The 25,809-nt window shown below is 42.5% G+C and overlaps 1 protein-coding gene across 2 annotated transcripts in view; it reads right to left on the bottom strand.

Moving 5' to 3' along the window:
* eif2ak4 (eukaryotic translation initiation factor 2 alpha kinase 4) overlaps window positions 1-25,809 on the bottom strand; it is a 31,657-nt gene that overhangs the window by 1,628 nt on the left and 4,220 nt on the right. For both annotated transcript variants that reach the window (XM_008321652.3, XM_008321577.3), the window contains exons 5-38: window positions 23,973-24,053; window positions 23,740-23,891; window positions 23,548-23,648; window positions 23,304-23,461; window positions 22,306-22,844; window positions 21,303-21,418; window positions 19,982-20,136; window positions 19,423-19,862; window positions 19,258-19,330; window positions 18,688-18,777; window positions 18,470-18,592; window positions 18,280-18,384; window positions 17,759-17,822; window positions 17,591-17,670; window positions 16,267-16,368; window positions 16,132-16,182; window positions 15,827-16,063; window positions 14,846-14,921; window positions 14,395-14,516; window positions 14,081-14,130; window positions 13,106-13,274; window positions 11,046-11,162; window positions 10,826-10,891; window positions 10,553-10,723; window positions 10,340-10,474; window positions 9,468-9,566; window positions 8,988-9,116; window positions 7,697-7,783; window positions 7,483-7,595; window positions 7,336-7,391; window positions 6,015-6,118; window positions 5,338-5,406; window positions 3,592-3,636; window positions 2,627-2,742 (exon numbers count right to left, since the gene is read on the bottom strand). In XM_008321652.3, coding sequence (XP_008319874.1) covers window positions 2,627-2,742; window positions 3,592-3,636; window positions 5,338-5,406; window positions 6,015-6,118; window positions 7,336-7,391; window positions 7,483-7,595; window positions 7,697-7,783; window positions 8,988-9,116; window positions 9,468-9,566; window positions 10,340-10,474; window positions 10,553-10,723; window positions 10,826-10,891; window positions 11,046-11,162; window positions 13,106-13,274; window positions 14,081-14,130; window positions 14,395-14,516; window positions 14,846-14,921; window positions 15,827-16,063; window positions 16,132-16,182; window positions 16,267-16,368; window positions 17,591-17,670; window positions 17,759-17,822; window positions 18,280-18,384; window positions 18,470-18,592; window positions 18,688-18,777; window positions 19,258-19,330; window positions 19,423-19,862; window positions 19,982-20,136; window positions 21,303-21,418; window positions 22,306-22,844; window positions 23,304-23,461; window positions 23,548-23,648; window positions 23,740-23,891; window positions 23,973-24,053 — 4,391 coding nt within the window. The remainder of the gene's footprint in view (window positions 1-2,626; window positions 2,743-3,591; window positions 3,637-5,337; window positions 5,407-6,014; window positions 6,119-7,335; window positions 7,392-7,482; window positions 7,596-7,696; window positions 7,784-8,987; window positions 9,117-9,467; window positions 9,567-10,339; window positions 10,475-10,552; window positions 10,724-10,825; window positions 10,892-11,045; window positions 11,163-13,105; window positions 13,275-14,080; window positions 14,131-14,394; window positions 14,517-14,845; window positions 14,922-15,826; window positions 16,064-16,131; window positions 16,183-16,266; window positions 16,369-17,590; window positions 17,671-17,758; window positions 17,823-18,279; window positions 18,385-18,469; window positions 18,593-18,687; window positions 18,778-19,257; window positions 19,331-19,422; window positions 19,863-19,981; window positions 20,137-21,302; window positions 21,419-22,305; window positions 22,845-23,303; window positions 23,462-23,547; window positions 23,649-23,739; window positions 23,892-23,972; window positions 24,054-25,809) is intronic.

Genomic DNA, 25,809 nt, shown 5'->3' on the forward strand with positions numbered 1-25,809 from the left:
TAAGGACAGGAGTGATTTTCGGAAGTTGCCATAGTGATCTTTAACTTAGCATTGATGTTAACGTTAAATACGTAACCAGATTTTAGTCATTCGGATGTCAGTGGAGACAGATGCACACTCTCTGTGCCTTGTTGTTTGCAAACACTAGCAATAAAAATATTTATTTTGTCTGCCACCAGGGGTCACTACCATTGTCAATACTGTATTCAGGGAACTGGTAGAACTCATGGGAATAGAATCTTTTTTAAGTTTTCGTTCAGATTTCTACCAGCGGCTCCCAAATGACAGCCAGGATCCGTATCCGGCCACGTGGGCTACTTATTAGCGAACCGCGAGGTGAACACGTGAAAGGAGGTCGTTTTCCTTTTCTTCGCCTTAATGGCCATGTGACAGAGTCTCATTAAAGTAAAATTAGAGATTAGATTTCTGAACAGTTGATCTGACCACTTCATTCGTCGTAAATCTAACTGTAGAACACAAAAGCTGTATAATGAACACTCATTAATCACTCTTAGCCGTACTATGGGCTCAGCTCGTTAAAGCCTCTAAGGTGGTTAGCGTTACTTAAATCCCTAATACCGTGTTTATATCATTTTGGAAAGATCATTATTCTAAGTTTCCAACTTTAGCTTCCACCTCGAAATCCAAGTCATAATTAGGAAATTGGGATTTTTCACACTTGGCACCGGGAAAGCCAAAGTGTTAGCATACAACCATCTCCATGAGTCACACGCCACGTAGGAATATTTTTGAGCGCCGCCATTAATCTAATGTGAAGTTCACATGACTGCATTACTCCCGAGTGCTGTTAAAACTGTGCTGGAGACAGTGACCAGACGAGGCAGCAGGGCGGCCTACCAGAGAGTGTTGCAACGTTAAACACGCAGCCTTGGCCCACCGTGGTTTTGGCTGAAATAGAAAGCTCACTGACTGCAAAGCCTTTGGGATCAGTTTAGTTTATGCTCTGGCCGCAGCCAGGTGATTGCATGGGCCCTTCAGCTCAACTCATCTGGCCTCAATTGCGCCCTGCGCCCCGCGTTCGCTGAAAACAACTAAACAAACATATAAAAACACATGATGAATATATCCATTGTTGCCTCTCTGATGCTCATTAATCAGCAAGGCCTTTTTTTTTTTCTTCTTCCCCCTAAATGGCAAATCAAACACACAGCACAGACAGGAAATTAAAACCAACTGCACCAAAGAGGAGCATGGGAATCCAGGGGAAAGGGAGGCTTTGATTTTTTTTTTCCCTTCTTCCTTCTACTGAGGAAGACCATCTCATTCATGAATTGCTCACAGGGTTGCGCTCAATGTGGCACTCACACGCATTATTACTACAGCAGCTCAACTTTGAAAAAAAAAAAAAAAAAATTCTGAAAAAACTGAGGAGACTCCAAAGTTAACAACATCCACTATCACACATCGAAAAGACATAAAATCGAAATCATTCCGTTTTTTACGACACATACCAGGAGACAAAAAAAAAAAAGTATATAATGTTCCATCAATGAAAGCGAATAGAACACATTCCGATGTACGGTGTGTAACACGTGAACAAGGGCGTCTTCGGCATATAGGTCCACGAGACCACATGTTCGTCTGCGCCGCTCGCCAACTAGTTCCCGTGCGACCTCGTTTCTAGGAGTTCTAGAAACTTCTAAACATTTCACCCTAAGTAACAACTTCAGCCTACGACTGCTGGATGTTCTACGGTCGTTTTTCTTCTCTGTCACTTGTTCACCTGGAACACGAGTCAAAGCCACTGCGGCGGCAACTGCCCTTAAAAGGAAGTCTCCCTTTTCCTCACTCATTTTTTCACTGGTCTTGAATGTATTACAGTAAAACCTCGTCTGTAGTAAAAGTCCACGAGGGAGTGAGCAGCAGAGACCAGGCTCTAATCATCGTTCATGAGCGTTCCAGCTGAGATTCCTGTCCTGTTTTTTTTCCCTCTTTCTTTTTGTTAGTTTTGCTGTTGTAATAATTTAAGTGGAAGAATGCTTGAAATGTTTGGAGTAATTAATTTCCCATCTTCTTGGTACAGAGACATGACAGCTGGGAGAACGATAACAGAACAACGTGGTTATTGACATCAGATTTTTTGCCAGAGTTAATAACGCAGATCGTTTATAGGAAATGGACCCTGTCACTGAGTCGTCAGTTGTGGTTGCTAACTGAAGTCACTTGTGCATACCACAAGTTCTGGTGCTGGTTAACGAAGTTACTTGGTTAGAATACTATGCTAATAAGTAGTCAGTAAACTAACTTGGACTTGTACCGCAGACCTACTTTATGGGAAGGGAGGAATCCTCACCAATATTATACTAGGGATGGCTCGACACTAGCGCTAGTGCACGGCTAGTACTGTGTACTGTAGAGCCAGTGGTAGTCTAGTGGTGTGTAGCATTGCGCTAATGCTGCGTAGGTTAGAGCTAGTGCGGAGCCAGTCCTGTTTAGCGTAGCACTAATTTAGAAGATGTGTGTTATAGAGCAGAAGTAGTGCAGAGCTAGTACTGAGGAGTACAGCGTAGCACTAATTTAGAAGATGTGTGTTGTAGAGCAGAAGTAGTGCAAAGCTAGTGTAGCGCTAATACAGTAGCTAGTGTAATAAAACAGAACAAATGACCTTTTGGTGATTTTGTACTGATGGATGGCGTCACAGATGGACTTCAGGTAGCGCTGCTTGGGCAGATGAGACAGCAGAGTCTTCACGCTGCTGTTGAACAGCTCATCATTGTCAAACTAGAAAGAAAAAAAAAATTAGAAAAGAACTTCCTGGCTACACGACACCACAGCATGCGCTAACATTCACAGAAGTCAAACACGGCTAGGCGGCGCTTTGAAGAGTGAAAACTCACTAAGTGCCTTTCGCTACGAGTCGAACGGTAACTGAACCTAACAGGAACAGTACCACTGATGGGTTGGTCACAATGAATGGGCTTTTTCTTTTCGTAGCCTTGAAGTATATTTTTGCATGTCGGCCGTAGCCGAGGAGCGAAGCAGTGGGTTCACAGACCTCCTCGGTTCCTTGTGTGACTCGGACTAATTTGCCGTGTTTGAAACAGGCCTCTCCTGCAGGTCAGCCTGGTTCCACACACACACACTGTGATGATGTGTCTTATTCACTTTGACACGTACAGTCAGGTGTTGACATTATACAGTATGGGACCCTTAAGACCCTTGGGGGGGGTCCAGTCATATACCAGAACACGCTTCAGTGTTTCTCCACGGTGTAATTAAAGTCATTTTGAAGTGAACGCAGGTTTTTATGGCTAGTCTCAGACATCGGAATGTGAATATTAACACCTCCTAAGTGTGTGTTTTGTTAACCATATTGCGTGTCTGTCACAAATAGGAGCCTTTTTTTTAATTTTTTTTTTCCTAAGAGTGAAAGTTGGAGCGTCTAACAGACCGCGGTGTTCCCTCGCTCCAGGCCACTGCAGTCAGGACTGTGAGGAAGGAGACGGGATCCCCTCTTCCTGTCTGGAGTCCTGAACTGGGTTTTTTCCACTTCCCCTCTCTTCTCATAATGAAACCCCTTTTTATGAACTCAATGTACAATGTTCTGGAACAGAGAAGTAAGAGACCGACCTCCAGAGACAGGAAGTTGATCAGCGTTTCCCTTTGTAGGTCCACCTGTAAGACAAACAAACAGTCACAGCAGTTGACAATGGAGCGGCAGGTTATAAAACAATATTATGATAGTAAAAAAAAAAAAAGAAAAAAGAAAATATTGTTTTTTAGCACATTAGGGACGCACCCGCTACTTCATTAAAACACTCGTACTCCAAACGTGCCAATCCAGGGGCCGATACTCCATAACGACTTTTCGCCATAACCAGCTGCGTATTTAGTCGATGTTTTGTGTTCTACTGCAGTTCAGCGTCACACTTCTTCAGTCTTCAGCAGTACGGAGGTACTTTTATATCACCACGACGACAGGAGCAAAAACTGAAATCAACTGGTGTAAAAGCTCTGCTCACTTTCTGTACACATGGCTTAAATTTATTTAACTTTAATTTTTTTTCCTTTGCACTGATATATTGTCTAATGTAGACTTCTGCAAATTATGGCCCATGGCCCAGTTACGGTACGCACACTAGATGGCGACAGACATCAAATAAAAATGTATTCTTATACAATTTATTTCAATTATTTGGCCCAGCATTCTACACACCAACCAATACTGGACTGACCCGCCAGTCGGATTTCGAACCTCATTTTGGCTCAAGGGCATTCCGATCGAAAGTAACCTTCTGTTGACGGGTAGAAAATAAAAACGGCTGTAAGCTTGGTGTCCAAACTGTGGTTTGGGTTCAGCTTCTGCACGAACCAACCAATCAACTATTTTACCACTGCCTTCCAGTTCATTGCATATCTATTAATACCTGAGCTAAAGAAGTATCTGTATAGTACTAGGTTCGATCCAAATACGTTCTTTTTACTTTTGTACTTTTGCCATATATTCAGAACATCTCACACCCAAGAAGCTTAACTCAAGCTACAGTAGTTAATTATCAAACTAAACAAAAACACTTGTGTAAAGGTTAAGTCCGTGTAAGCCGAACAACATAATCCCACGTCATCACAGGAAGTGCCCGATTCACACTGGAACATTTCATTCACTACGTCCTTATAAATATCCACCGTCGCGTACATGACCGACCGAGGTTACGTAATCCTCGCGACACGAGGAAATCGGGGCCAAAACACAACCTTTAAATCCACTTTCGCAACACTCTCAAGTCGGATCAAAAGAACTTCACGTCCAGGCAGGGACTTAATATGGTTCCGGGTTTAATGGTTCTGGGAACCGACGAACAGCACCACCTGCTGGCTGGTATGAAGGTGATTAGGCCTGAGTTCACGGCTCTGATTGACTTTGGCTCCGCTGATGTTCTCCAGACCCCGACACAGACGACACGTTGATTTGGAACACGCAGCAGTGTATGGTAAAGGCATTATTCACTCTAGCACTCCGTGTGGACGTACTGTGTAACTACAGCGTGAGCACAAACAAACGCAATACAGCGTACAACGTTTGTGTACCTCAAATATGTCACACTTCTGCAACTGCAATGAATTCGCAAGTCATCTAACCTCCAGTGAGCAAGGGCATAAGGGCGGGAGACGGGGGAGACGGGGGAGACGAGGGGAGGCTTAAGCAAAAAGGCAAATAATGATATAGTCACTGGACCCAGTGATGTTTACTGTTGCAGCCCATCAAAACGCTTTACTCACTCTGTGATTTCACACATGGATGCGAGAGATAAGGTGAGGGGGAAATGAGGGAGGCGGGCTGGGGAGGGACAGAGGGTAAACAAACGAATGACTTACCGCCAGAACCTCGATGTCGTTGCTCTTGTTCTGCAAGTTGTTACCAAGATTTTGTAATCTGGTTTGGATCTAAGAAAGGAGAGGGGGGGAGAGAGAGAGAAAGAAAGGGAGAGAGAGAGGGAGGGAGAGAGAGAGAGAGAGAGAGAGAGACCCCGTCAGTCCCACACATTCACATCCAGGCTCTGCTCCTGTCACGCCTCTAAAGCACTAAGTCAAAGCTTCACTGTTCATTTTAGTTTCATTAGTTTTACTTCATGCGATCAGTCACTGCGCTCGTCCATGAACTGCTCTTCATTATCTCCTGGAATTCGGGGAAAAAAAAAAAAAAAAAAAAAATCTACTTTACTCTATTTCTATCTATCCCTGGCTGAGATGAAGCCACATTAAAAGTCTCGGACCATTCATACGCATGAACCGCCCGACTCGACAGTGTGAGAACTGAGTCAGAGTTAAGGAGACGTACACAAACAAAAAACAAAACAAGGAAGACGAGATTATTAAGTCTCAAATTTTTTTGTCATTTTCAGTGAAACCAGACATGAGGAGGATTCCCAAACACTCAAACACTGACCTGGTCCTCCAATGAAATTATAGTTTAGTCCATCATTATTTGAGTTTGTGACCCCTGGTCTGGGACATGTATTTAGTTTATGTGACGCATGTGTGAGTGTGTGTACCTGCGTCTCATAGCGTCTTCTAGCATTGGCAGAAAGCTTATCAGGGCTGATGAGGTTCACGTTCATGTTCATGGTGACGCTGCCGCCATGCTGCTCTGAACAACCTGGAAGAAATAAATAAATAAATAGAGTGAGTGTGAGTCCAGCTACTGATACAGTTTAAATAGCTTTATTAACTAAAGCGAATACGTCAAACATATGGCCCGTGGGCCAAATACGGCCCACATGTTTTGACGCCCCCCCCCCCCCCTCCCTCAGACCCACATACTATTAAGAACCTGATAACATGTATATTTTTAACTGTACAAACCACTGTAGGAGCTGCTGCCCCCTAGTGACTGGAGGCTCGTTATCATTCAAGCATTACTGCAGTGGTACACTGATGACCAGGGGGCCATATTCCATTGGAAGCCCATCACGCCCCCGCCCCACTATTTGAGAAATACTGGCTTAGGGTATGAATGTCTTAAAATAAAAGTCTACGGTGAGGAGTTTTTTCCACATTTTGATGGATGGGTTAAATTCAGAGGTGAAATTCCAGCCACAGGCACGGCGAGGAATTCACAATATTTCATTTTTAGATTACGATTTTGCTCAATATTATTAGTTTTAATTTCATTCTTCACTTGTTTTATAAATAAAGACTGAAATTCTGTGATTACATCACGAGGAATGGACCAGAGCCCAACACCGTGACAACACCGTGACAACACCGTGACAACACCTTGACAACACCTTGACAACACCTTGACAACAGTGTTGACTGATTTTGTGACTTTACAGCTGTGACAGGCAGTTGAGGTTACGGAGAGACTCCAAACTTCACTTTTAGTCACAAACAGTTGTTTGTCTCTATATTTGTCCGTGTGACGAAAGTCTGACATTTTCAGCGTGAACTCCACCTTCGGGCCGGCGTCTGCTGCTGCTGCTGACTCCAACTTCAGCAGGATGAAGTCGCACAAGATGAATGAACGCACTGTCTCCTCAGACTTACTGTAACTGTTTATTTTATTATTTTTTTATTTTATTTTTCCTAAAGCCGGCAGCAGCTGTAGCCAGTTAACGCTGTCTGTGTCACAGTGGGTGCGACTCCGACGCTCCAGTGTGTCGGGCTCTTTGTCATTTTCAGTTTGTTCTGCTCAACTGGGCTCAGTCGTGATTTCTGACGATATCACATTCATTAACCTTGGTGGAGTCACCGCCGGGTTGTACGGACACAGACACAGTGGAACTGTTGACCGGCGGCTTTAAACCGTCTAATATACGAGACGCACTCTCAGGCGTGACGCTGTTAATCAGACGTGGAGTTGAACACAGTTACCTGTGGTGTTGAGCTGCGATCCTTTGGGGTTCTGAGACAGGCTTTCAGGGATTTCTCTGCGGAGGCACAAGGGGCAGCATTCACACAAACGACCTTGTTGACCTCGTACACAAACATGTGAACTTAAAAAAAACAAAAAGTATTCACCTCATGTTCCGCTCTTCAAAATACTTGGTCCGACACTTTTGAAAGATGTGGTCCACCAGGTCCGACTCGGGAATCCGCTTCTCCGACTGTCTGTCTCTTTCAAAAGATTTCACCTGAAAATGTAAAAAAAAAAAAAAAAAATTTTTAAAATGATTTTCACCATTTGTGCTCATCGGTTCGTTGCCACTCGTGCCGTGATTCAAAGCGACTTCACCTTCACGTAGTTCCCCTCTTTGTCAGAGACCAGGACTATGCAGGTGATTCCAGCCACTTTGCAATGGTCCAGCAATGTTTCCTGAGACTTCACACACAACACGAGAAGAAAAAAAAAAAATAAATAAAAAGTTAAATTACCCACACAAGGACGGTAATGACTCACTGAACACATTAATCATTCACTGGAGTCGAACGGCAAAGTTTCCTGATTTGACTTGTGAGACCTTTCGGCTGCTAAACAAAGCAGTTTAATGAGTGACGTGACAACAGTCCAAACCACGGGATTTTTAAAAGCCAAGCTTCAGAGCTGTGGACTTCAGGATATGACAGTTCCAAAAAGCTGGGAAGAAAATTAGACTGAAATAATGTGAAAATGAAGCTAATTTCACTTCTTTTTTTAATATATTCAGGTATGTTGTAGTGAGTTTGGGTTGGAGCCTTTTCTGTGTGCTGTGTTTTGGGACTTCTACCGTTATGTTGTTTCAGTATTTTTTTTTTTTGACTCCTCGGCAAATATGCACCGTGTGTGTGTGTGTGAGAGAGACTCCACATTAACATGAAAACCTTAAGACTTCCTTTTTCTCAATGACAATTCAGCGCCTTGAAGGCAACAGGCGGCTCCGTGCTGCGAGCCTCTGCTGGCCACATGTGGTATAGGTTTAGCCATATTTGGCTAATAAAGGCTAAACGAGTGGAACAGTCTCCTGAGGACGGACTAAAGCTGCGGATCTGGTCTATTTGTCGCCACATGTAAAAGGTATGTATGTATACACATATGCACATATATGTATACACATATGTATACACATATATACATATATGTATACATATATACACATATGTATACATATATGTATACATATATACACATATACACATATGTATACATATTTACACATATATACACATATATACATATATGTATACATGTATACACATATGTATACACATATATACATATATGTATACATGTATACACATATGTATACACATATATACATATATGTATACATATATACAAATATATGAATACATATATACACATATACACATATGTATACATATTTACACATATATACACATATATACATACATGTATACATATATACACATATGTATACATATATGTATACATATATACACATATGTATACATATACATATATGTGTATATGTGTATATATGAGAGAATGTATATCATTCAGTAACACACAATGACATTTAATGACAATTGCCTTACACTGAGTATTTACATTAAAACGACTGTCGCTTACACACACACACACACACCTGTGAAACGTCGTAAGCGATGTCAGCAGAGATGCCGGTGCTCCACAGCTTCTGGACGACGCTGATGGCTCTGGACATGGAGGAATGACACACTGGGACCACCAGGACATCACAGGAGCTGACGGTCACCTGAGTCCAGACAGGGACAGACCGTTCAAAGACCAGTTTTATAAAAGGCTCGAAGAAAACAGACGTGAGTCCTGTGTTTCTACAGCGTATGAAGGTTTTCTCGGATGAAAAAAAAATCTTGAAATCCTCAAACGTATGATGATGATGATGATGTGCTTCCATAAATACCACCGTGGCGTCAAGTGTCCCCGTGATCATAGTTATTAACAGGGTTCTAAAAGTGGCAGAGTGGCGCCCCCCCCCCCCCCACCGCTGTAATGAGGCATCATTAAATATAAAACTCGTGTCTGCTGCTGATTTATTACAATAATCAGGGACGTCAGGTGATGCGTGTGTGTGTGCGTGGCTCACTTGTTCCTCCATGTTAGACAGAGCAGCACACACTTTGTCCAGAGCCAGGCTGGCCCCCACAGCCGAGGGCGTGGAGGACGGCCCCCTGAACTCCATTATCTGAGAGAACAAACCACAGAAGACGTGTGAAGACGTGTGAAAAAGTTACGTAACGGAGGAAAATCTTCGCGGCTGTGTTTTCAACGGGTAGAAATTCTAGAAATGACAACGTTCACAGACGAAGTCCAATAAATCATCAGATTGAATTTTCAACACATAGACAGATAAATACACACTGCTTGAACACACTCGACACAAACGCGGTCATTTACACAGCCTGTGGGAAAGTTTTCATTTCACCAAAACACAATGTTTAAATCACCATCTCAGTGCCCTCTATCGATTGTGAAGGTATTTTTGCATTCATTTATTAGTCTTTACATTTTTCCATAATAATAATTCCATCTTTTGGATCAAAATTCTCAATCCTTTGACGGACATTGTTAAGTCTTTACATTTTTCCATAATAATAATTAAATTAAATTCATAAATCATAGCATACGCCGATGACGAACGTTAGTCTTGCCCACAACAACGGCATATCCGCAATCCGGCCTGCGACTGGATTCCAAAATAAACATCAAATAATAATAAATATAATAAAAATAAATACATTTGTACTATATTGATCCCATATTTGGGAAAATTATAGTTATGTTAGCAGCAGATATGCTGTTAAAAGGCTGCCCCCAGCAAGCACCAAGCATGTGGTTCCTCTGGGAATCGAACCCAGGACTCTCTGCTCTCTGCTTCCGAGGCAGGTGTGGTAAACGCTACACAATGGAACCGACTGTTAGACAAAAATGTATTCGATTTGAACGTATAGAACTTACCAAGTGGTCATAGCGCCCTCCAGCTGCCAAAATATCCGGTACCGTTCGCTTGCGTTTCTTTATGAAAGCTACAAATTGGAAGATGATGCCTGAGTGGTGCTGCACCTTGTAGACTAAACCCAAGTTGACCACCACCTGGAGAAGAACGGCCCTCAATCAGAAAGGAGGAAAATAAGAAAAACTGACGCTGGTTTTGAACGCTCGTTCGCTCACCTGCAGCTTGACTCCCAGTCTGCACAGGTGCACCGTGACCTCCTCCAGGTCCTTGAGGCCCTGCTTGGCCAGCTGAGTGACGGCGGTCTTGTGTTTTGTGAGCGGTGTCAGCTGTGGAACCAGGTCCTGCAGGTTCCCCTTCAGTTCTATGTACTTGTACACTGTGTGCAACTGGGCACAGGGGGAGCAGTGGGGAGAGGTCAGGGGTCATGACGGGGGTTTGTACGCACAATAACGCAAGACTAAACATTTTCACACCCAGAGGACACGTACGCTGTTGGCTGACAGTGATAGGTTGCAGAACTTTGCCTCCACTTCACGCTTGGTCTGCTTCTCGCTCTACGGTGGATACGGAGGAGAAAGGAAAAGGCAAAGGAAGTGATGCATGACCATATAAGGGAAAAAAAAAAAAACACTGTGAAAATGTTGAAAAACAAGAGATAAAAAAATATATAAAAATGACATCTGTGAAGCAGATGTGACCTGGACTCACCATGGCATCACACAGGATGTTGGACACCTGGCTCAGTTTGTCTTCGGGGACTCCGCTGTGGAGCAGGACGGCCTTCAGCAGGCTGGTGTGGTTCAGGTAGATGTTATAGTTCCTTTCCTGTGGTCACAAGCCACACACACACACACACACACACACACACACACACAACCATTAACCATCCCAGCTGTAATGACTGAGCCTCAGTGTTAATGTGGGCGGTTCTCTCATTCGGCTCGACTCTTCAAAACATTCACAACAAAAAGACCCCATCACAGAGTAGAGCAGGCGTGGGCAAACTAAGGCCCGGGGGCCGGAGGTGGCCCCGTTTAGCTTTTCAATCCGGACCGCCAAACTTTTCCAAATTATACAATTTATTTCTATTATCATTATCACTTCTGCCTTTTCTCTGCAATACCCACCTTTCACCAATAGGTGGCGTGGAAAATGATAAAAGCATATTAGCATTTTAACCTTTAAGCATGACTTTTACATTTACTATCTGCTCCTGCCCCCATCTCCCCCCCCGCCCCCGGTTCAATTTTAGGGCAATTGTGGCCAAGGAGTCAAAAACTTTGCCCACGCCTGGTGTAGAGCATGTGTCAAACCTGAGGCCCGTGGGCCGAAGCCGGCCTGCCAACTCATTTTATGTGGCCCGGCAGAGAACTCACGTGTGGCCGTATTGAGTTTCTACCAGAGGTGGGACCAAGTCATTGCTTTGCAAGTCACAAGCAGGTCTCAAGTCTTTGCACTCAAGTCCGAATCAAGTCTCAAGTCCAAATAGGCAAAGTCCGAGTCGAATCCAAGTCAAGACTGAAAGGTGTCAAGTCAAGTCCCAAGTCCTGCCGTTTCTGTTTCGAGTCCTTCCACTCACTGACACTCGTTTTTTGTTGACCATATCGTAGTTTTTAAATCCGAACAACACGATCTTTGGTACCATTTTCTCTAACCCGCGCATTGTTCGACAGCTCTTTCTCATTGGTTGTCCCCGCAATTTGTTTGGCTCGATATTATTGCGTCAAAACAACGTGGGTCTAATTTGATTGGATGTTGTGCCGACAGCACATACACACACAGACGCACACACAATGACAGATACACAGCGCTCCTTAATAACTTATTTTATAATCTTTGTGTTTTGGAGAAAGTATCAAGTCTTGTCGAGTCAAAGGGCTCGAGTCCAAGTGAAGTCACGAGTCATTGATGTTAAAGTCCAAGTCGAGTTCCAAGTCTCTTTACATTTTGTCGAGTCGAGTCTAAAGTCATCAAATTGATGACTTGAGTCTGACTCGAGTCCAAGTCATGAGACTCGAGTCCACACCTCTGGTTTCTACTGATGTTCGGTGAAAACTGAGTTCAAATCTTCTGTGTCTGTAATAAACGTGTGGTGATTGAATTTATTTATATGTTTTATTGAGGACCTGTGTTTTTAATTTCGGCCCCTTTGGGTGATGCATTTTGACACCCCGGGTGTAGAGGGTCAACGTGGCATGAACTTGAGAGCAGATCTTTGGTCTGGGGTTCCCAAAAGTAAGGGGCTGGCCCTCTTAGGGGACACCCAGCTACTACTCGGGGGCCGCAGCAGGTCAAATGAATTTCATAATGTATTTCCTTTAATTTTATAGGGTTCAACAATAGTCCTAATTACACAAGAGGGGCACGACAGAGAAGTGTTGGGAACCACTGTACTGTCCTAGGTCGACAGGGTTCATGCGACATGCCGAGGGGAAATGTGGAAAGGAAATGGAACAAAGTCAAGCAGAGAGGGAGGAAGTGTAGAGAGCAGCACACAACATAGTTTCCATGGGAAAACAAATAGATTGTAAATCCGTCAGTGACACTCATACTTAGGCACGTTAGGAATGTGAGTGGGAAGAACAGGAAACAGGAAAAAAAACAACAGGTTGCGATGAAGGCGCGTGACGGTGGGAAATCAACGAACAATGATGCAGCCAGCCGCGAACGCACTGTTCTGAGACGGAGCAGCGGTAGCGGCGGCGGCAGCGGCAGCGGCGGCTGGCTGCATCATCTGAAACACAGACGCTCTCGCATGTGGTCGTGACCTGGAGCGCGGGGAATTCCTGGACTATTTCAGAGATGGTGTAAATGGTCTCGGCATCAGGGAGCAGGCTGTTGGTGACGGGGGTGATGATGTCAAAGGCGCACTCCAGGAGCTCCCGCGGGTGGGCGCGATCCAGCTTCCTGGGGCGGAACACGCGCTCGATGCTGTACCTACAGTGGGAGGGAACACACACAGAGAGAGGAAACATAGATCATTCACCTTAAAAAAATTTTTGAAAAATAAATTAAAAAATAATGAATGATTATCAAAAGTCAATGCAAAGTTAAATTAAAAATAGTTTTTGTGGCAAATATGAGCTTTTGTGAGTTTAACAGTTCATTCAGGTCAGACTTGGTTAAATACCTCACATCTAGACTCCATGAAAAGACATTATTACTCATAACTAAAACATGGTATTTCAGATTTACTTTGATTCTGTTGCCGGAACAGATCTTTTTCAGGCTGGTTTCAAGGTATTTATGTAATAAAATACCAAACTGGTTTATGAAGTGACTTCATCAAAAAATGAATGGTTTGACAATGTTTTGGTTTGTTTTTTCAATTTCTAGACACTTCTGGTGATCCCATTTAAATTCTAGTCGACCACATGTGGGGTCTCGACCCCAAGGTTGAAAAACACTGCTCTAAACCTATACGTCATAGCAGATCTCACTACTGTCCTACAAACCTGACCCTCCAACTTTCCTGCTCTTCTTCTGTAACACATCACTCCTGACACTCGTCTCCATCCTTTCATCACCGCCTTCCCTCGTTTGTCCACTGTCTATTGCCCCTAGTGGTGGTTACCTGTACTTAACCAACACCCTGCAGCAGTTGAACTCGGTTTCTTAGACTTGATACATTTCACAATAAGTGTTTTTTTTTCCTTCCATCATTAATGATGGCATTTGAAGTATTTCTGCAGTTGCAGTACTGAGGAGTAAATACTGCAGTAACGGTGTAGTAATGGTTTTACCTCTTCAGGTGGCTTACGTTGTTGCGGGCGACGAATCTGGCAAACGGCATCTGAGGAGAAGGGGAGATGCTCAATGTACACACGTGTGTGATGACAGTGAGATGGCCGCGCGGCGGCCTGACGTCAATCACCCGTGTGGAAACAGTCACTCAGCCGCCGTGGTTTCCTGAGGTCGCGGGATCTGATTGCTGCGTTCGCGAGTGCTGATGCAAACACTCAAGTAATTAGCGTTCACACTGCAAGCGTGGACATGTCTACACTGTGTGTGTATATGTGTGTTTCATGTGTGTGTGTGTGTGTGGGGGGGGGCTCACACGAAGGTCATAGGGCAAAGTAATCAGCATTCCGCTGTGGTCCATGAAGCAGGCCAGCTCGCTGCCGTCGTACAACTTCCTGTTCCTGGGGAGGAGCAGCGGCGTCTGGAGACGCACGGCACCTGAAGGCAAACACCGTGCATCAGTGCAACATCTGCAGGAGATGGTTCTAAAACCTCGTCGACGGAGCTGATAGCGAGCGCTGACGGACGGTTGAAACGGCGCAGCTGGACGCCGTCGGCAGTGTGCGTAAAAACAGCGACACACACCTGCGCGGAATCAACGCCGACCAACAGTGTGTGTATTGTTCAACGGCCGCTCACCGCAGCTGATGTTGAAAAAAAAACGTCACAAGTCCAAGTGGTTTGAATGAGAGAGTAAACATGAGCTCTCGTTCTTACACTCACACACACACACTCACACTCACACACACACTCACACACACACTCACCGTGCTTCTTGAAAATCCTGGTGATTGTTTCGTACACATGTTGCTGCAATTTAGCAGCGTGGAAGTTGAAGCTGCCCTGGAGGGAAACCAAACAAACAGCCTCTGTTAGCCATCACTGCACATCGATTAAACACAAACAGACCTGGGAATGTGAAGAAGGGGCGTGGGGGGGGGGGGGTGGGGGAGGACTGACGAGGAGGATTAGTGTGTCTGCAGTGACACCTACAGGCAATAGGAGGGAAAGAAATATCTCAGTTCTCTGATAATTACAACAATGACAGGAATTATTTAGATTATTAATGACTCAGAAAAAATCTGTGTTGTGTGTCACATCATTGAAGAATTTATTATATATTTATTTATTATATTATATTATTATTTTTTTATTATATTTAAATGTATCAATCAGTAGTTTTGATTCTATAACTGAACATATAATAAACATATGTTACATAATACATAATAAAAACAATCAAAGTGTTATTTAGATGCTGGATTGACAGGGGAAATAAATAGAATTAAAAAGAATTATATCAAACATACAGACCCCAGTATCTGTTCAAGTCATGCTAAAAATGTGGAAGAGAATGACCGACAAAATCGGTCATTTTCTCAACAAAATACTGGAGAACAACAGTTTGATTTGTATAGTTAATTGCTGATCATAGTTGTGAGAAAATATCGATACACAGAAATATCGCAATATTTCATTTTACGATATTGTTCTTTTTTTTTTATCAATAATTAACATGCAAATATTCACTGCTTTGGTTCATTTTATTGTGGACAGTTTTCCTACAATTAAATTGTTCGAGAAAGTCTCGATATATCGTTGTGCCTATAGCCTCGCAATATATCGCAATACATCGTATCGCTGCTTCTGTATCACGATACGTATCTTATCGCCAGATTCTTGCCAACACACACCCCCATCGCTGATTGCTAACTTTCAGTCTCGTTCGACTCAGACCGACGCCGTACCTTATGTAGGTCAATGTCGTAGGTGTAATCCATCACTGGCGTGAGGTTCTGGGCGAAAAGCTGTCCCACCATGGTGCGGTACGCCTTGCCGTTGACGTTGGCCATGGTGTGCTGCAGCACCTCGTGCAGCTCCGACTCCTCCATCTGAGGCGGAGGCAGCAGCTCGCTCTTCAGCAGCTCCTGCGTGGTGGGCCGTAAGGCTGGGTCGTGGTTCAACAACCACTGTATCACCTTTCTCTGAGGGACACAAATGAAATGAACTCTGCTTTTTGACTGTGACTGTGACGTGCAGCAGTGGTTTATACCTGTGTTCCCTGTTCGTATGAACTGAAGTCCTCAGGGAAGACGATGGGCTCCTTCAAAACGAAAAGACACGACGTGAGCAAAAACACAGCATCAGAACCAGACAAGTTACTGCGTCGGGTCAGTACTGGACGTACCTCGCGTAATTGGCTCAGGACGGTGATGCGCTCGGACCCCGTGGTCATGGGTCTGTAGGACATCTCGAAGAGGATGATTCCCAGGCTGAAGAGGTCGACTTTCTGAGGACAAAACGATCAACGAGAATATCAGTGGAAAACAACGGTAACGTTGGCAGTTCTATGATAAACCAGCAGAATATAACAAAACTGAGATAAGAGTGAAAGTAAAAGTACGTGATAACTAGGGATATCGGCTGACCAATAATATTGGCCGACTAATATTATTGGACCGATATAAGCATAATTATGCAATATCGGTAAAAATTGTTATCGTTTTTTGTTATCGTGTTTCCTTCAATTATGAAAACAGATGACGCAACGCCTGGGTTTTGTCAAATATGTTGGAGTCTCTTGTAGGATCCTGAGACGTTAACCACTGTTTTGGGGGCAAACGGGTGCATATATCGGTAGCGGTTTATACTGGAATCGGAAATGAACTGTTTCGACAATATCGACGTATCGGATATCAGTAAAAGGTTGATATCGGACATCCCTGAAGATAAACAACGTTTATCTCGAGAAAAAAATGTCATGTCACTGCTAATGGTAACATATAAAAATAACATCTGGCTGTTATGAACTCATTCCGAATTGACAAGTCATATAGTTGTGATTAAATTAAATGTAAATAAAACTGAATTTATTTTACGGCACTTTAGACCAGTGATCATCAACTGGTGGCTTGTAGGACCAAATCCAGCCCACAAAACTGTCTCATCTGGCCCACAACTGGATCCCAAAATAAACAGAAATATTCTAGGGGTGTGTATTAGCAAGAATCGGACGATACGATACTTTTTTTTTGCAATATATTGCGATATATTGCAATATATTGTGATACTAAAGGCACAACGTATATTGTGTTACAAACATTGGAGCAGAGGGATATCTACATGTGTAATCACTGAAAGAAATAGAAATAATAAGAAAAAAGAAATAACAGCAAAATAAAATGAACCAACGCCAGGAATATTTGAATGTTAATTGTTGTGAAAAACAACAAAAAAAAATTCCGCTATGGAATATAGAAAATGAACCAACGCCATGAATATTTGAATGTTAATTGTTGCGAAAAAATACGATGTACCGCTATGGAATATAGATGTTATTATGAAATGAAATATTGCAATATTTCACTGTATCAATATTTTCTTACACCCCTAAAATATTCTGGCTCGCCAACAGATATAGCTGGAGTCTATATGTTGTTTATATGTTTTTTGCCTTGTGACATTTCTCTTGTTTCAACACAACATAGATCTGTAGAGTCTAGAGTTCTTACTTGGTTATACGTGGCTTTGGTGTTTCCTTGAACCTCTGGGCTGACGTACAGGGCCGTGCCCACCATTCCTGTCATGTTACCTGGAGACGTGTATGTGATATTTGTATGTCAGACATCAATAACAGTCATAGTTATTTTTATGTCAATAAAAGTTTTCCACTTCTGCACCTGTTGGGTCGGCTTTGGACAACACCACAGAGCCGCTCTCCTCTACTTCAACTTTACCTGCAGCCTAAAAGACAGGAACAGTTACAGCTATAGATCACATCTTCATAAAGCATGGGTGTCGTACATATGGCTGGCGGGCCAAAACCGGCCCACTAGGGTGTTCAATCTGGCCCACTTGATGAATTTTGAAAATAAAAAATATGTTTCGTAAAATTATTATCATGTCATTAAACATGAATAAATAATAAAGACAAATCAGGGAAAGGGAAAATATGGACTTATTAATTTATAATTTATCATGTTATGATTGTACTGGTCCGGCCCACGTGACTAATTAAGAGTTGTACGCGGCCTGTGAACCAAAATTAGTTTGACACACTTAGTATAAAACATTAAAAAAGCACAAAAAAAAAGTAACAGCATTTTAATGGTTTCCAAACATTCTTTACATTTCTGGAATTCTACAGCATTAGCTTATGATGCAGCTTGCTAGCATTAGCGGAGACCTGTCAAGCCCATACCACATTAGCAGGGTGGTCAGTAGCCAGGCCAAAATCTCCAATTTTCACATGGTCCTGGGAGTCGAGGAAGATATTGACAGGTTTCAAGTCCCGATGAATCATTCCCTTTTGTGGGAAAAAAAAAAAAAAGCTAATTAATGTCGTTAGCGACCACATTTGTGACATCATATGTGCTAATCCTGTAGCGCACCTGCTCATGGATATATGCGAGGCCGTCCAGTATCTCTCGGAAAAGTCTCCACAACCGGTTCTGGTCCTGGTGCAGGCTGTGGTCTATGGTGTCTCGTAAAGTGCTTTTTTCACAGTATTCCATCTGTGGTGACGGAGAAATTACAATATGAATATGTAGTGCAGAGCCCTCTAGTGGTAGAAAAAACTACATGCGATACAATGCTCAAGCTGGTTTACTTGAATGTACAAGTAGTGCGCGATGAGCTGAGGGCGGTCCACGTCTGTACTCTCTGTGGTGTCCAACGTCGGCCTTTTGCTCGGCTCCAGCTGTGTTGACGCAGAGTTTTACGTCACTTTCTAATTAACCTTTAATTACTACATCTAATCACTGAAAGGCAGATAAAGACGGTAACAGAGTACGAGGGATAAAGTCCTGAAGATGGTTCAGCTTTATGCTCTACAGACATATTACCAGGGCCAAACATCCTCTAGTGGTTAGCAACCTCTAGTGGTGAAGTTCCACACTGTTTTTATTTGCTTAACATTCACATCAAACACAACAATTGGATCCCAAAAAAAAACCCACAAATATTATTCAACAACATTGTAAGTCATCGGTGTCAAACATAAGGCTCGTGGGGCAAAACGGGGCCGCTAGAGTGATCAATCTGGTCCACTTTTGAAATTTTGAATAGAAAAAAAAAATAGACAGAGGCAAGGCAAATTACTGTTATATTCTGTCCTTCACACTAACAACAACACCATTAGTTACAACAAAAATCTCAAAAAAGGAAACAACGTTCAAACCTGCGACACCTCATCGATGCTCTCGTCACCATTGTCAAAGATGATGTCACTCTCCGAATCGCTTTCTGAAGGTCTAAAATGCAAAAAAAAAAAAACATTCTGCGCTGCACCGACTGACAACTTTTCAACATTTTTGGCGGAAAAATGTTTGTTAAAATTACTTACAAAAAAGAGGCACCAAAAACATCGTCTTCATCGTCATCGTCGTCCTCGTCATCGCTAGACTGCTGTCCTCCAGGACACCTGGCACTGGAGGACTTCTCTATGGAAGTCGACCACTCCACCGAGCTGGACAGTGCTGGAGGCGGAGCAACGTCCTCCACGTTATCGGGGAGGCCGAGTTCATTGAGGCGCTTCGGCGGCTCTCTGCCCAGGGGGAGATTGTCGGGTGAGGTTAGGGGCTCCGAGCTGTCGGAGTTGCTCAGCACCGCAGCAGAGGGCGTCTCGTGGCGCTCGATCCATGCATTGTAGTAGCGGACAATGTTCTCGTGGTTGAGGCGCGACAGCAACGTCACCTCGCCTTTAATCCGCCTGAACTGTTTGCTTGCAGGGTTGACCTGGATGCGTTTCACAGCGTAGTAACAACCGTCTAGTTTATTCTGAACCTGGGAAAGAAAAAAAAACAAAACAAAGGCAGACGTAAGAGGTATGCACACTGCAGCCCGCCATCTACTGACAGTTTAACGTCATCACAGCACATCTCTACTGTAAGTAGGCGAGGTACCTTAATCACTGCACCAAAGGCTCCCTTTCCAAGAAGCTGAAGTTCCTCGAACTCGTTAAAGTAACGAGAAAACTGCCTTTGAACACCGGTGCTGAATGGAGCGTTGAGGATGTGACTCTGTGGGAGGACAGAGGACGCAAAGTCCTCAGCCAGATCTGAAGACAAAGATGGAAAATTTAATTAAATACAGTGATCACTCTCCTATTGTGGTAGTTGTGTTCCAAGTCCCACCGCTAAACGGGAAAAATCACAAAGTAGAGGCGAGCTAATTATTATATTATTTACATATACTGTATATTTACCCCAAACTGTTATCAACCCCCTCTAGACTGTATCACCATTTCTTACAGAGTAGAGTTGTAGAATGGCGACGCAAAGCGAAGTGAACGAGTCGTCGACCGACAGACAGGGGGAGATGCTGAGAGACGCTACGATGCATGAGCCAATCAGGGTGAGGAACAGAAAAGCATGCTCAATTAGCCGATAGTACATAGATTACGCATTGTATTAGCCAATAGTACGCTGTCTACGATCACGTCTAGTAAACAAAGCTACCAGCGAATGTTCGCAAATGCGCTAATCTCAATTTCAAAACGAGAATCCACATTTTTAAAGCCAAAACTTTTGTATCTATAATTATTTCATAATGTCTTTTATTTAATATTTTGCGAGATCGGATTAAGAAAAAAATCTGCGATGTACTGAGTGAGCGAAAGGAGAATCGCGATGTAGGGAGGGAACACTATAAACTACAGCATTTTATATAAAAAATATATATGAATATATATTTCATATATGTTATATATTTGTAGATATGTATAAATATATGTTTTATGTGCTATATATTTGTAGATGTGTATAAATATATGTAAATATATATATATAAAGTATGAAATATATATATGAAATATATACATAGTGGCTAAATATAATATATATAATATATGGCCATATATGTCATGGCAAGCAGCAGAGTGGTAGTAAATGAGAAAATGAGAAGTGCTCCTATATTAGGAAATATATGCACGGACTTTTGTATTTCGACGCTCACACTAAAGCTTTGTCAACGTGAAATATAACCCACGGCTTTATCGCGAAACCTCGAGAAATTTGTCATTTTCTTAAAGACTATTGACATTTCGGTCGGTGAACGTACAAATAACTTCAAACCTAAACGTTCTTTGACAACACAATAAATACCAAACATCAAATCAAAACATCTGTAAGTTGAAGAATAACCTGCCGTTCATTCTTAGTCAGATAAGGTAGAAACCAGATGTTTGGTTTTCTTTTTTAGATTTTAACATCTGTAAACTGTCACCTTCTGGGCTGGCATCTTGGTACTGAGGCAGGTTTCTGGGTGATGGAGGTTTGAGGAAGGAGTGATCCAACAGCTGCTGGGGTGTCCAGCGCTCGGAGTCATTGATGCACACACACCTGTGGGAAAAAAAAGAAGAGACACTCAGGTAAAAATAACAACACATCAAATGCTCAGGTAACCCCAAAGGTTAAGTAGTTGAAACTAAACTCCTGGAAAACTTCAGCCAACATTAATTTCCCAAAGGGAAACTCTCGAGGGTTTCAACTTTGCGAAAGAGTTTTGGAAAGTACTCACTGTAACAATTATTAAAACAATCGCTAGTCAATATGTACTAGTATAATAGTATTATGACTTTGGTTTTCAAACACCATTTTTTAATGTAAAAAATTGTGTTAGAATTACATTTTCAGATGTGAAATAAATAGTTTAGCTTTTCGTAAATTAAAAGCAAAAACTCTGTGGCTTTAGCTTTCAGGACACTTCATCATATTCTATTCTGACAGTTTACATGTTTTACTTTTAATATTTCTAAAAAAAAAAAATCTAAGGATGCTTTAAAAGTCAAATTAACATTTACAATTATCTTCTGCAACTTAAATATACATATATTTATGTATTTATTTATTTTTATTTTCCTGGCTTACCTTTAGTTTTCTTTCAGTTACATTTTTGCTAACCTTTAGCCATTTGGGAAAAAATAAATACTGATTGCCACATTTAGCTACAGGAATGTGGGATTCATGGCTTTCTGTCTGTTTCTGTTTAAAATAAGGACATTTAATGGGTAAACCACCCTCAAAATCCACAAAATCATTTTTGGGAGCTTTTAGCAACTGTAATGAATGAATGAATTAGGCTATTTGTGCTAACTGTTTTTCTGTTTTTGTTACTATTAAGCTAAGGCTAACACAAAACAAATATATAAATATAAATACAGTTACAGCAACACTTCACCTTACATACACACTAATATCTTTGATCAGATTTTTTTTTAAATTCCTACTTGTTGAGGAAGTCCTGGAAGTCAGCAGGCAGGGTTCCAGGCACCGTCACTGGGTATTCCTTCACTTCTTTCCCTTGACTCAGGGCGAGCAGCATCAGCCCCAGGTTCCACACGTCCCCCTTCTTGCCAGTCTTTGTCGGCATCGTCGTCACCTCGGAGAACCGCACGTGGGCTTGCTCAAAAATGTCTTCTTTGCAGATGTCTGCAAATCTCTTGGACAGGCTGTAATCCGTCAATCGAACGTTGCCCTCGGCGTCCAACAGAACACTGGAGACCCCGAATTCCTTATGGACCACGGAGTTGGAGTGAAGGTAGTCGAGTGCCGCCAGCAGCTGAGCGGTGTAATGACGGAGTTTATCCAGGGGGACGGACGTGTTGTTGATCAGACTTTGGTTCAGGTTGACCCCAGGGACGTGCTCCACCAGCAGGTGGATCATGAGGCAGTCCTCCCTCTCGGTGGAGCTCAGCGCCATGTAACGCACCAGGTTTGGGTGATCCAGCCGTACCAGAGAGTTCAGCTCGTTTTCCGCCCCGTGGATCTACAGATGAAATTGATGGAGTTAGAAACAAATATATCAAGTAGGGATGTCCGATAATATCGTCCCGATATTAGCATAATTTTGTAAAATCTGTTCATATCGTTATCATTTTTTCACAATAACAATGCCTGGGTTACATGTAATACGATCTTACGATGTGACCTAAAAAGGCTTTAGTGCATTATGAACAATGACGTTTCCAGTCACTAGATGGCAGCATTGCAGCGTTTTAATAATCTATTTTAATAATCTGGGGATGGTATGCAGATTGCTGGTGCCAGCAACTCTAACTAGCAACTACAGTGGTATCGGTTGATATCAGAATCGGAAATGAAGTGTTTGGACAATATCAGTATATCCGATATCGGCAAAGAGTTAATATCGGACATCGCCGATATCAAGTCATACTCTCATGGTTTCAGCTTTGGACGCCGATTCGACTTCATCGTCTCTACTTGCCTGTTTCTTACAGTTGTCAATCTTGGCTTTTTCTTGGCTGGTGAAGAACTTGCCCATCTTCTTGTTCCAACACAGCGACCACTCGTAGATCACCACAAAGTCTCCCGAGTTGGCCTCGAACCCATAGTAAACGGTACGACTGACTCTCTCACTCACCCCTTGAGACGAGACATAACCACAGTCAGAAAAAAAGCACCAAACACCTTAATGGAGCGACACTGACTCCACACGGCGACGCTCTCACCTAAACATTTTCCTTTGTGGACGAACAGCTCTCCGTAAGCGGTGCTGTTAAAATGAAGGACCTCCTGAGATCGACTGTTCTCTTCATTAACCGTGTCACGTCTGCGGGAGGTAAATTCATCTTTTTAGCCTTACATTGATATTTTATTGATTTATATTGATTGATTTCACATGTGCAGTTGGTGCAGTGTACCTGTGGCGTGTACTTGAGGTAGTGCGACGACGGTTAGCAACTGCTTTTTTAGCTTCAATGATGTCAGGTGGACCGGCCTTTGGGCTGGGGGGACTCTTCCCCAACAGAGAAGGGTTGGCTGAGAGTGGCTGCTCCATGGTCTCCAGTCGCTCCTGTGAATGTCATCGACTGTAAAAATGACTACACATCAAGGCTGAGTTGGAGTGTTTGAATGTACAGTGAGGTCCAGCGACCTGCTTGGCCATTTCCTTCCGTCTCTTCTCCTCTCGTTTCTCTTCCTCTCTTTTCTGGATCACAGCCATAATCTCTTTCTCCTAAAAGGGATAAAACCAAATACCTCAGCAAACATTATCCTGTATTGAATCGAGTGGATTCAGAAAATGAGGAAAAAAAAAAAAGAAAAAATCTGATGTATCACTGGGAAGCTGTGGTTTATCACAATTAATCGCGATTAATCGTGATTAATCGTGATTATAATGAACCACGGCTATTCATGTAAAAAAAAAATCTGTATGTTGCAAACACAAACAAACACTATCGGCTCCATTAGTGTGGAGTGTTTTTCAATCTTTAGGTCGCGATCCCACATGAGGTCGCCTGAAATTCAAATAGGGTCGCCTGAAATGTCTACTAAATGATTTTAAACATTACTGATAAAAACAACTTTTTCAACTAAATAGTATTTTAATATTTTAATAATGATTATAAAAAAACCCCACAAAAAATTAAAAACAACTGTATTTTTTTCACTTACTGTACAAACCACTGTATAAGTTGCTGCCACCTAGTGACTGGAGGCTTGTCATCAAGCATTACAGCAGTGGTACACTTATGTCCAACGTGCCATATTCAATTGGAAGACCCTCACGACACCCCCCCCCCCGGCACCCCCTGCGCCCCAACAGGGGGGCCCGCCCCAATATTTGAGAAGTACTGACTTACATGAATAGTCAGGCTCGCCTAGCTGTACAATCAAGGATGTGATCAGGGAAAATTAAATGTCACTGTGCATTACTAATCTGGCTAATCTGTATTTCAAACATAGTTAAACAAACATGATCAAAAACTAATCCTAGAAAGAAATGAAAATTGTCTCTGCGGTCAGCAGGGAATTGTGAATTGTCAAAAAGGTTGGGATCCAGTGGTTTACTGAAACAGTAACATCTCCGTGTTCTTCACTCACCATCTCCTCCTCCTGTTTGCGTTGCTGGTCAATCTTCCGCTGCTCCTCCAGAGCTTGTTTCTCCTGCAGCTTCCTTTGGTTCTTCAGCATCTCCTCGTGGAAGGAGCGTGGAGGAGGCTTGTTGTGTTCACTCAGGAAACCCTGGATGTAGTCGGCCAGTTCGTAAATCATCACCTGGACGAACGGGTGTGGACGATTAATCATTTTTCTATGAACGTATTTACGTGTTTGTGTCTGCGTTCGCGTCCCTCCTCACCTCACCGCACCGCTGCGCTGCCAGTTGGCCGACTTCACTCTTGAGGTTCTGGAGGTTTTCATTGGAGAGGCCTTTGGGATTCACTAGCTCCAGCTCTGGAGGCCTGTGGACCCAGGGAATAATGTCAACAAGACGTAAGCACCAATAAACACTGAGGCCATCCTGGGTGTGAGAACAATTTTTTACAAAATAAAATCAAAATAACAAAACATATATATTGAAATATAAAATAAAATGTTTAGTTTTAATTTAATTTTTAATACATTTTTAATATTTGTGTTTTTTAAAAAAAGGCACACGATATATTTTTTTGGGTCGTCTTGCATCATGTTTCCGAGGAGTTTACGAATAATGTCTATTGACTTGGGTTGTGAAGGTTTGTGACTTTTAAAATACAGGTCCCCAGAATAAAAAATATAAAAATATATATTTTCCTAGCACATCCTTTAGTTGTCGTTTAGTTATATTTCATTTATTGGTGCCAAATTTACCTACAGTAATGTGGCTTTTTGTCAAATCTCAAATCTTTACAATAACGATAGTTTATGGGTATTTTACTACCAAAAAAAAAATCAAATTTTTGGCAGCTTTTAGCAATTGTGAAACTAATTTAAGCTAAATTAATTTGTGG

The sequence above is a fragment of the Cynoglossus semilaevis genome, chromosome 1 (assembly GCF_000523025.1).
Source record: "Cynoglossus semilaevis isolate Cse_v1.0 chromosome 1, Cse_v1.0, whole genome shotgun sequence".
NCBI classification, from domain to species: Eukaryota; Metazoa; Chordata; class Actinopteri; order Pleuronectiformes; family Cynoglossidae; genus Cynoglossus; species Cynoglossus semilaevis.